Source organism: Branchiostoma floridae, chromosome 1 (genome assembly GCF_000003815.2).
Source record: "Branchiostoma floridae strain S238N-H82 chromosome 1, Bfl_VNyyK, whole genome shotgun sequence".
NCBI classification, from domain to species: domain Eukaryota; kingdom Metazoa; phylum Chordata; class Leptocardii; order Amphioxiformes; family Branchiostomatidae; genus Branchiostoma; species Branchiostoma floridae.
The window spans coordinates 11030160-11041819 of record NC_049979.1 but is presented as its reverse complement, the minus strand read 5'-3'; the positions used below and the strand labels follow the sequence as shown (position 1 = coordinate 11041819).

The 11660-nt window shown below is 42.2% G+C and overlaps 3 protein-coding genes across 7 annotated transcripts in view; 1 reads left to right on the top strand and 2 right to left on the bottom strand.

The window, feature by feature from the left end:
- The window catches only part of LOC118417329 (serine/threonine-protein phosphatase 2A 56 kDa regulatory subunit epsilon isoform-like), a 36617-nt gene extending 32961 nt beyond the window's left edge, over positions 1-3656 (bottom strand). Inside the window, exon 1 of one of the 5 annotated variants that reach the window (XM_035822869.1) lies at positions 3038-3656. In XM_035822869.1, coding sequence (XP_035678762.1) covers positions 3038-3188 — 151 coding nt within the window. In that variant the 5' untranslated portion in view covers positions 3189-3656. The remainder of the gene's footprint in view (positions 1-3037) is intronic. The other 4 variants (XM_035822894.1, XM_035822886.1, XM_035822878.1 and 1 more) reach the window with 4 other exon arrangements.
- Positions 3657-6584: 2928 nt separating this feature from the next.
- On the top strand, positions 6585-9370 carry LOC118417358 (transmembrane emp24 domain-containing protein 7-like). Its single transcript, XM_035822913.1, has 3 exons — positions 6585-7243; positions 7662-7807; positions 8419-9370. Exons 1-3 carry the CDS (start codon positions 6899-6901, stop codon positions 8588-8590), a joined length of 663 nt encoding a protein of 220 aa, XP_035678806.1. The 5' UTR covers positions 6585-6898; the 3' UTR covers positions 8591-9370.
- Positions 9371-10432: 1062 nt separating this feature from the next.
- LOC118417379 (MKRN2 opposite strand protein-like) lies at positions 10433-11529 on the bottom strand. The gene is made up of 2 exons (XM_035822935.1): positions 11392-11529; positions 10433-11223 (listed from the first exon to the last, which is right to left on the bottom strand). The coding sequence occupies exon 2, from the start codon at positions 11219-11221 to the stop codon at positions 10583-10585; it is 639 nt and encodes a 212-aa protein (XP_035678828.1). The 5' UTR covers positions 11222-11223; positions 11392-11529; the 3' UTR covers positions 10433-10582.
- Positions 11530-11660: the final 131 nt, after the last annotated feature.

The window sequence follows — 11660 nt, the reverse complement described above, 5'->3', positions numbered from 1 at the left end:
ACATCAACTCAGTCACCCTACCATATTTCAGTCATTCGATGCCATGACACATCATACACGTAACTTGAGATCAACCGCATTCCACCAATATTCCTGAATAGTATTAGTAACCCAAATACTAACTTGGTATTGCCACTCTCCTCCCACAGTAATCCACATGATGTATGGTATGGAAACCATGTTATGATTTTTCAATCCTTGATAAACAATTTCTGACTACTTCATGACGTTCACAACATTTGTACAAAGAAAGGCTGCCTGGTCTAGACTAAAAATAGTCATCCCTGTGGACTGGGAGCCATAAAACCAACAGGACCCAACCTGTATATATATACTTCATATATTTTCATCCTGATGATATGTTATTTCGGGAGTCTATGACTATGAGTATCCAAATTTTACCCAACAATTTCTGTTGATAATTATCACCTTTTTTATGCACATACACATAGTGTTGGAAAAGCCTATTTTCAAAGGATGCTTGACATAAAGAGTAAACTGATGTTACTGGGCATTTACATTGCTGACTGATGGAGGAATTCACATTGTTGTTCCATAGTCATCTATGCTGTGTTTGGTATGTGTACTTAGCAACTATCAGATCTTTGCATGCATGGATTTTTTTTTTCAACCTTCCCAAAGACAACAAATTACAGAAGTCTCCAGCAAAATCTAGGATATTAATAAAAGATGTGGACAACTGCAAGACTATTCAATCCAGCACTTCTCTAGTAATAGTGCTCATTACACAACTGGATCAATCATGCATTAGCAAGAAATCATACTTCTTTTGATTGATGAACATGCAATATCTGATAAGACATGTGTACATGCTGTCTGCTTCCACTGACTGACAAAAACTCATCACATCCACACTCCATTCACAAATGACATGCATACACAAACTAGAGATATTTACACAAAGCTGCCCATGCAGAATTAACAAGTTTCTACTTTGTCCATTTCATGAGGACATAAATTAAGAATCAACTGTAAAACCCACAGCAGACTGTGTTATTATTCCATCTATCCATCTTCTATTGACACTGTAATCCACAAAGTGCCCCATGTAACTTATTGTAAGATTGACAGAGCCACAATCTTCTGATATTAGCTGTGCAAAAATATTAGATCAGGCCATGAATATGCATATCTATTTACCTACCTGTTTTATGTGCATGTGTATGTTTGAATATCACAACAATTGGATACACAGTGATACAACTTAAAAGGATTATGGATTGTTCTGGATTAATTAGAAATTGTTCAAGAGGAATGTTGATAGGGTCTTGTCATTAAAATGGCGTGTTTGTGAAACATGTATTTATTGTTACCACCCATGGCTTATCTTTACCAGTTGACAGATCAACTGACTGACATTCTTCATTCATGGTGTACTCTCCATTTGCAGTTGGGGGTTTTTCGTGCCTTATCTTTCATCTTCTTTTTACACAAAGCAACTCTATAGCTCAGCTTTTTATGTACAACCTACAATGCACGTTTAATAATATCATACATGCAAATAGTAGGTGGTACAGAAAACGTGTATCATATCCGCTGTAAATTTTTGCGCCCCAAGAACCAAAAGACTTTACTAAGTTAACCACACAAAAATATCACACAAATTCTACAGCTTTTCAATTATCTCCATACTTACACATCTAAGCCAGCTCAATACTGAACAATGTTAATGGCATACCACTCCCTTGGGTAAAAGGATTTTCATGTAGCAGGCCAATGTGGCAGCAGCATTGGACATCACTTATGCAAAACTCCTCTACCACCGAAACAAATCATAATGTGTGCTGATCACATCAAGGGCACAGACACAACATACAAGTTCATCTATAGCTTTATGTGTAACAACTACAACTCTTCCAATGATTCGGTTTAAAAAACATACTGGAATCAAATAGGAAAGAAAACTACCCAGATGGTCAGTTGGTTTTAAAGCCTTCATTGCAAACTGCTACAGTCCAAGCCTACTGAAATCCTAACCAGGTCCTCTTTGATCCCAAGCACATAGCTAGCAGAACACAATTCTACAAGGAAGCTCTTATGTAAATCACCTTATAAGGCAGTCTCTACAATTCGTGTGTGTATTTCCAGGTATGAGATAATTACTACTATGTACATGTGCATGTCATTATTACATATATGTCTGTGCAACTGTTTTAAACTACTAAAGGTCTTTCTGTACACTGAACAAGATCTTTGCAGAAATATGCAACCTAGTCAGAAATGTATGGAAATTATTTTTTTGTGGACAATGGCATTGCGTTGCAAATAGCTGGAGGCAAGGGATGTAGGATAAGAATTTGACAGGCACAGACATGGAAAAATCAGGTAACATGGATGATACTGTCTACATACACAGGAGTAGCGATAGACTTATCCTCCTCACATGACAGCTTGAACTTGAAGGTAAAGGAGAACTAAGCAACATTCAGTCATATCCTCATCAGGCTGACCTGTTGTGGTGTGTCAAACCATGTCCACTGGGTCAAGGATAGCACCATAAGGCTCAACAAATATGGAAGATGTTGACAACATTATCACACAAATGGTACGCACAAAAATCTACTGGAAGAGGGGGTGCACTCACTTGATGCCAAAGTCAAGTTCGTGTGACAAGTGTATGTACCGTCAAGGTTGGTTGGACTGGAATGGTTGGCATAGTCCATGTCATGTACCAACCCTTGGTGGCGGTGGGAGGGGTCAAATGTGTGGATGTGTGTGTATCCATCTAACATGGCTCTCACGGGTATGGGCCTCAAAGTGGCCACAGGGGGCTCTCACTGATAACAGAGGTCTGATATGAGTATGATAAGGCAGGCTAGGATGTGACAAGTGCGCTGGTGGCATCAAAGATGTCACAACTGTGGCCCAGCTAAATCAGGAATCCGTGTTTATTGTCTCTGGGATAAACACGGTTTGGGTTTTTAGGCACGCCACAAACGTTCATGCATTCAAAAAACATGGAACGCTTTTTCAGAGTAGCTACGTACTGAGAATACTGATTGTTGGTGAACATTACCTTTGAGTTGTGGTAAAGGCACCAGCTCCGTCCCTCCCTTCGCCTTATACCGTGAGGAGGCCTGGGATCGCTTCTGTTTTGGCTTCTTGACTGACTGTTTCTTGCTGAACGGATCTATCTTATCGGTCACGGGCCCTGTGGCGGCGGACATTTTGGCAGTCTCTTAGGGTTAACTCGGCTGAAGAGTTAACTTAGGGTCCTTTTGATTAATACAAGAATCCTCTGGGATATCGCGAAACTGGATTATGATCGATTCCAGCGCGATCTAGATCATGAAGATGTCGTCTTCACTCGGCACGACAGTCTAACCTGGAAGGAAGGGCTGACAAGGTTGCTTGGTTGGTCCTCCCCCAGCTTCGCCAACATGGAAACCACGACCCACATTTAGCAGCCAAACAAACGATATTACCACACTAATAGTCCTGTATGATTGTTCCGAAGATGTTGTAGACACTTGCTAGACCCCTCCGACAAAAATTCAAAGAATCAGAAGCTTGAAATGGCACTATTTTCAACAGCATCCAGCACTGTTTCGGGCAACCTCCTTCCAGATTTTGTTGCTAATAGCCAAGGTGTGGTCACGTGACGGAAATAGCGCCTCACGATTGGATGACATGTCCCAATATCCCGGATGTTGGAGGAATCTTGACGTCACGGATCTATTAACTTGGTCGGTCTGACCTTTGACCTGTGCGAGGACCAGATGTCCCAGGGGACCGCGCAGACATCATAGCAACGGTGGATGGAAACAAACAGGCCAATAATGTGCAGACAAACAGATAAATAAGCAACGAAACCATGACAAAGGAAAGTGTCAAAACACATAAATAAAGGCATGGAAGGTTGGCATAGTGTGGGTGAGTTGGAAATCCCAAAATCAACTTAGTCCCAACTCAGGCAATCATTACAGCCGCTTGAAGCAGGTTATTAGTTAATAACATCCTTCCTTTATGATTAATAGTGAAAGAAGCATACTGCACTTCTGAGATTAATGAACGTAAAATAATGAGGTTTTCTTGCGGGGGTGATTGCCGAGTTGTCTAGAGTGTCGGGCAGAGCTGACCACAGTGTTGCGCCTAGTTGAGTGGGCCGGAATCCGGCCTGATCATCCTATTAGATTTTAGAATTAACTTTCTTTATTACCATCAGGTTGATGAATCAGGTGACCTTTAGCTAAATGGGGCTCCAACTATTGTTTCGGGATGTTTGTCCTGCATTACTTTCTGTTCTTCAAGTAAATGTGCACGTGTTTCCCTAGACAGAGCAAGGAGCTCACATCAAAAGCTCGGACAGAGAGATGAATGCTGAAAAAAGTCCCAGAAATATTTTGATACCAAACTTAAGTCTTAAACCTACTTTGCAGATCCCATGATCCTCCTCTGAAAAAACCTAAAGATAACACTAACTAACTTTCTTATAAGCCAGGTTCTGACGGTTTGCCGTTTTCCAATATGATCCAATGTGGCAATGAGTAATATTCGTTCATTATGATACGATGAGATCAATATACTTTTCAAACTCACCGTGAGTTTGCCCAATGCACATTTAGCCGAATACTTCCAGACATGTCAAAAGAACGCTAATTTCACACCCCACAGACTGCTTGGTAGCAACTCTAACGTCATCTTTAATGCGTGATTCGTTAACTTCCACTTCGGAACCAGACAAACCGTTGCCTGTTGCCTCTTGTCGGCCTGTTTTCGCCAACATCGCCCCGTCCCATGGAGGGGAAAAGAACATTCAGATGTCCACAACAGTGATCTGAAGGAAAGTTTTTGGGCTGATGCTTTCGGTTCTGACGACTAGAATCCGCTTCTGGCTGAGGTGAGTGGAAAACTAGGACGTCATGTCACAATTGCACAGCGCATACTTGCTTTTACCCATTAGGCCCAAATTGGGCCCATATTGCCCACTTGTTCTCTTTTTGAACGGTACACCATGCACCAGCAATCTTTATTGAGGAAAGTCACCAGGAAGGTTTCTCTGAAAATTTGAAGGAAACCTTGCGCACTGTCCGTAAATTATGAACCTTCATCGCCCCCCTTTCTGTCAATAAAAAAATCTTTCTGCTCCGCTTTTCAGATCTCGACATTAATGCAATCGTGGATTACCCACATGACCTCACTTTTCCGATACGTTTTACCAGAACTCTTGTCCATATTCCCGACTGTCTCTAGTCGCATTCCATCATATGTTTTTCATTTTTTTAGTGACATTCACAGAAAGGTTTTTAATTGACAGAAAAGGGTCAGATTTGGGCCTCAGTATGATGACTTTGACTACATCAATCATGTGTTTTGTACCATGTATGTGTAATGATGTATGTTTATATGTTTATTGAACAAATTTCTAAAATAAAAAAAGTCTGATATTTCATACGTTTTTTGTGACGCTTGTTTTTCAAAATCATAGAAATTGGACAAATATCGACAGATAACATGTCAGAGGAATTAACTAGTCGCAAACCAAACACCTCGGACAGCTAACTCCTCTGGCATGTTATCTGGCTATATTTGTCCTATTTCTATTATTTTTCTAGCGACCTGTGGAGGGAGCCTGGTAGAGGCTAAGAATTCCGAACAGACCCCATACGAACTTGAATACGCACGTGTGAACTCACCTTTACCACTGACCAGTTTTCTCTCGAAAAAGACGTTTAGTAGCTGCCCTCTAGCGACATGAAGGCAGTGTACATCTCACACAAGGATACTTTAAACACAACAGGAACCTTGGAGATGACATGGTGCTATGACTCTTTTAGTATCAAGAAGAAAGGCCTTTAAGAAAGACTGAGGGACTGAAACAGCTATCAAAAGGGAACGTTGTTGTAGAAAGATTGAATATCTCTAGTGTCTGTGTGTGACTAGCATTGCCTTCTTGCTTTTGCTTGTAATCATCTAAATTTAGAAATAAAGGACAGGTAATCACTTCAATGTGAAACTTGTGACAATATAGTTTACCGTGCGACAATTGTCAGCACTGGTCCTCATCTATTCTGACAAGGTCGCAAGATACAGCCTAAAGCTAAGGGCACAACCCGCCGTACGTGCTTTTTGTCCGTACTTTTTTTTCTGAAAACGTGCGGAAGGAATGGCAGGGACAGGGAGGGAGTACTGTTGCGCAAGGTGTAAGTATGTGGTCTGCACGCCACGACTGGCCGAGCCGGTTGCGAGCATCGTTCGTCGAGCTAGTGGTAAGTGAGTTGTACGTGCTTACCGTGACGTGCGATTGCCACGTTACCGTATGCAGACCGTACTTACACGTGCTGCGTACGTACGGTTTCCTTACTCACTGTACGGGCACGCGCGTCGCCCGTACTTCCTCGTACAGGAGGCGCATCCGCTGCCCAAGGGCAGAGAAATTTTGACATACACGTAGAGTGCTACGGCGTGTCTACGTGCTCTCAAATCTGTTGGATTCCGTACGATTCCGTACGGAGGTGGTACTTACCAATTACGGATACCAAAAGATTGCCCACGTTTTGGCACGTAGACACCACGCAGTTGCACGTATGGCGGGTTGTGCTCTCTTATAGTAGCTTAAGTTTCCCCAGTGAGGGCGCAAAAGACCGTTCATCAGCTCACCTGACCCACTTTCTTTCCTCCTCAATGATCGATATCCCGGTGCTTGTTAACGCCCCTGTACCCATTCCAGCCACGTCCCCACATGCCGATCTCGATGGGCACTTCACAATGGAAAATCCTGGATACGTCATCTACTGTTTGCCGAGCGTACTACATTAGAGGCGCGGGCCCAAACAGTCAGACCCGGAACGTAAATCAACACGCTAAATTCTCCTGCCATACCTGTCGATAACGCCCTTTGAACCCTCCTGAGAAAAAAATCTGTGCCTGGTTCAAGATGGAGGTGTTCAGAAGGGTACGATTGACATGTTGTTTGACAGCACTTGGTCTTGTCATGTTAGTGAGAGTGGACGGATCAGAACACAGCACAGCGTGTACCTTTGACTTGGAGAACAGAGGGGAGATATGCTTCTATCAGGAGTTCTATTTCCCGGGAAACTACTCTTTCGAGTTTCAAGTAATCAAGGGCGGCCAGAGGGATGTTGACGTGGCGATCATGGCACCGGACGACAGCCTCATCTATAACAAAGAGCGAGAGAAGTCAGGCGTGCACAACTGGCAGACCACCGTGGGCACCTACAAGTTCTGCTTCAGCAACGCCTTCTCGACGTTCAATAGAAAGGTTGACTAAAAGGACTTCACTATCCGTTATCTTAAACTATTGTTTATCTTCGCCATGTCGAACAGCAGTGCCTAGGTAACGTTACCGCCTCTTTATGGCTCACTTAACAGGTAGACGTCGTCAGGGCATGGTCATGACCATGTTTGGTCTGGGTAAGAAAGAAGCTCAGTAAAGGTGTGTAACGGCACGCGGGGCCCAGACCATATCAAGTTACTGATCCAGTAGGACCTTCCTCCCGGATGCACTGTTATTTCACCTCAGACGATAGATCGTCGGATCGAAAACAATTAAGAACAGTACTAGTACTCTGAAACACTGAAATGTTACCAACCACTCGAATAACCCATTTACATTGCATAGGTGGCATGGTAGTAGCTGCGCTAATAACTTTGTTGAAATCTGTATTGTTTCTGACCAGCTGATCTACATGTCCCTGATGAAGCAAGAGACAGCGGCTCTCGCGGCACGGATGGGCACCAAGCGGCCTGATGACATCTCAGCGTGGCTGTTTGTAGCAAAACAAATCAAGGAGTCACTAGACATCATAGTGGAGCTACAGAACAGGTAAGAGGGAATTGATAGAGGGACTTGTGTTTTCCGTTTACGTCTAGGAGTGTAAACAATTACGAACAGAACCGGAGTTGTTTAGTGGAATGAAAAACAAAGGCAAGTAAACTTTGAGCTGCTTTATTCTAACAAATGTCGAACTAGCTCTGACATTGATGCTTAATCACCAAGCAGATGTAAGGAACCTGCTTATCTCAGTGTTTCACGCCCTTTTTTAACAATTCAACTCGTAGTTGGGGGCGAGTGGTTAAAAATGGAAATACTAAATTTAGAAAAGAGCAACGATAATTCTTACAAAAACCGGTGTCGGCACAAAGGTAGAGCAGGTGTATTACATCTGCTTGGGGATTACTTTCTGTCAGCTCACACCAGTTTGTAGCCTCTACAAGGCTCCACATGTCGTTGGGAAAATACTAGTAGAAATCGGCCAAATGGACTACAGATAACACTACAGAGTTAGCCGGCCAAATAGTACAATTGACAATACCTATGTAATTTTTGGTCGTCTCTGGTGTGTTATCTGTCTATTTGACAAATTTCTACTATCTTTTTTTCCAGCGACATGAAGAGCCTGGTAGAGGCTAACAAGTTTGCACCATTCCTTTCAGATACCGCCGCTATGAAGCTGTGGACCTAAACAACGCGCTGGACCTGAGTGGGCGGGTACACGACTGGTCTCTGTATCAGTCGGTGCTCGTGGTTGTGATCGGCCTCGGGCAGATGATCATACTGAAGACTTTATTCACAGACAAACAGACAAGGAGATTCAGCAGACCATAGATAGTGAACAACTGCTGTCCGACAGCAAAATATATTTTTAGATAAGCTTACGTTATATCATTTTTTTCTCAAATAGGATACTACTAGTACAGTATGCACGTAGAAGTGTTAATAACGACCGCGTTATTGCAACAGCAACATAAATTTCAAAAAGAATACCATTGTTCCAAAAACTATATGATTTAGCTTCACAAGAGTGAACCTGAGAAATTATCGTTTGTGATATGTGTCAAATGAAATTAAAGAAATTGACCAACTTGCTGCTTTTTAATCAAAGTAACCAGCTCGTTACAACTCAGCCAGATCGACCTCCGTTTGGTCACCTTTATCAGCGTGGCAACCTATATCCTTTGAAATAGGATAGTTAGTCAACCGGTGGTGTTCTCAAACTGCAACTGTTTAACACTGTGATTATTCAGCACTATGGCGAGATTTGAAAGTCATCAGTGACATCTTATTGGCGTCTGTGTGCTGGGGTCACCTAGTTATGATAACGGGTGTCATAAGTACTAGTACGTCATCCAACCACTGCCCAAAGGGTAGTGCTTATCCTCTGTAAACATTACCTCCATGACAAGACATCCTTTCAGCACCAAGGACAGACACGCAAGGGCCCTCACTAGTTTCTGTGGGCCAGAAAAGGAAGGGTAGTACATTTTGTACTCTGCTTATAACATGTCTCTGCATAGTCTTCACATATAGTCTACATAGTGTTAATAGGTTAGATTTACCTGAGTGTACTATTTCTGTTTTGAACAAATAAAGTCTCATTGAATTTCAGCAGTTTGTTTGTTTTGTTTGAACCTTTATTTATTGGATATGAGTAAGGTGCCTCAAGGCTAGATACAGTGTGCATGCTGGCTAAGAGGAACACTTTTCTCTCAGAAATAATGACTCTAATCAGATTTTACAGTACTGTATTTTCCCATGGAAGTTGAGAAGAAGATGAAGTGTGTGTATGTCACTGTGTTAGTGTGTTAGTGGGTGTGCATGCATGTGTGTGCATGCATGGGTGTGTTTGTGTTTGTGTGTGCATGCGTGTGTGTGTGTGTGTTTGTGCGTGGGAGAGAGAGAGAGAGAGAGAGAGAGAGAGAGAGAAATTGTGAATAAAAGCTGGCACAAGAGACTGTCCATAGGCTGTATACGTACTTGGGGACAAAATCATGCAGTGTTTCTACTACATGTACATAATGCAGAACATTACCACACTAGTGAACAGAATAGCTGCACATACTGAGGAAGTGTCCTTCATTATAGGTTTCATCTATATTTGTTCTGCATTTCTCTATGCTACTAGCTGAGGGGTCTGCCTAAACACCTCAAACTACCTCAAACAGCTCTAATATGCTGTAAACATGGGGCAATGACCTTGTGTGGCACTTTTGAATATATTGTTTATGCATTTATGAATTTAAAAAAAAGCAAGTCCAGTCCAGTATTTACCAGTTATTTGGAGTTGGTCAGTCGGTTTCACGATTGAAGCAATTAGAGGCTGAAATGCACTTAGTATACATTATAAATTGACAATGATAGAATTGTGCTATGCTATAATCTATGAGTCAACAGCATCCACAGTTTGAAAATCTTATCGTACTGTCGTCTGTGGACTGAAGAAGGTTAATTGAGAACGTCACCATGATCCAATATGGTGGCCAGAAGTTGCTTCAATCTTTTGTATTTTTATTCATATGCTAGTATGCATACTAGTAAACAATGTATCCAGAGCATCACACAAGGTTGCCCTATGTGCACTGCATATTAGAGCCAATGGTCATTTGAGGTTGTTTGAGGTGTCTGACAGACCGCTAGCTGATTTTGAAAGTTTTGCAGTGGTATATTATATTTCCTTGATTTTGTCTCCAGCATACATTCACAACAAAATGTCTCCCTTGCATTTCACAACTGTACTACAAAATTGTTTAAACTACCAATGTGAATAGATAATGGAATACTGTCCAATTTAGCCAAAAATATGGCAGCCAAGTTCTTGTTTCACAATGTTTTATCAACAACAAAACCCTCCCGCTCTAATCTTCTGAAAAGATCAATGTACCTCCCAGCTTTAACACCTTGGGGAAGGACCATTGTCTTACAGAACTCTGGTCTACTTCTTAACGCTTCTGTGTTAACATAGTCATATCCTACGTATCTCAGGAACCCAAGCACAAAGTCAAAACAGTTGTTGTCTTTTTCATCATATGACTCAGGCCTCCAGCACAACCCATAATTGTTCAAACGTTTATCCCAGCATTCTCGAAGCTCAAAGTCCTTGTCTTGAAGAAGTCGGACTGTGATGCATTCTTCCCAGCCTGTTGTATCTCTGTGAACGCCTGTTTCATCAAAGTTAAACACCACTTTTTCTGAGTTCGTAACCCCAACATGTAAGTCGTCGGATCTGCGGTAGTCTGACAGGAACGATCCACGTGTTGGTTTCACCACCATGCTGAAGGGACGAGAGTGCCCATCTACAAAAGGATAAGGGATGGCGAACGGTGGGTCCAGGAGGGTTTGGATGGGTCTGCTACACAGGGGACAGGTGGGGGGAACGTCCAGGCACAAGATGTCGGTTGTGGGATGGCAGGTGTCGTGCCTGAAGCAGAGGATTCGCACCTGCTTCCTGGACGCTGCCATTGCTGGAAACAAAACAAAAAATTTCATGTCAAATTTCATATCTCATCCTCTCACTCAAGGTAGAAGTATAATCACTTGACTGGCTCCAGATCAATGAATTTTCCAGTATTGTTCACTAAAAATTATTTTCTGCTCACATTCAATTAGCATGTAACGGCGTTATGAAGTACCTTGTAAAAGATTTGATTCTTTGCAGGGACGTCCTTTATGCAAAGTGGCACAATCAGGCTCGCAATGGCACAGTCGCTGACTTCCGGCAATGCATCCTTATAGACTGTCCCATTGCTCCCTGGGTTGACGACAGAAATTACTATCTACGCCAAGAATTGCTCTTTTGATCTATGTCATACTTAGGCCATGGTAACTGTTGATACGGTTATATTCAACAGCTTCCAATATTGGAAATGTCTGCAAACGTCATCGTTATATTCTAGAAATT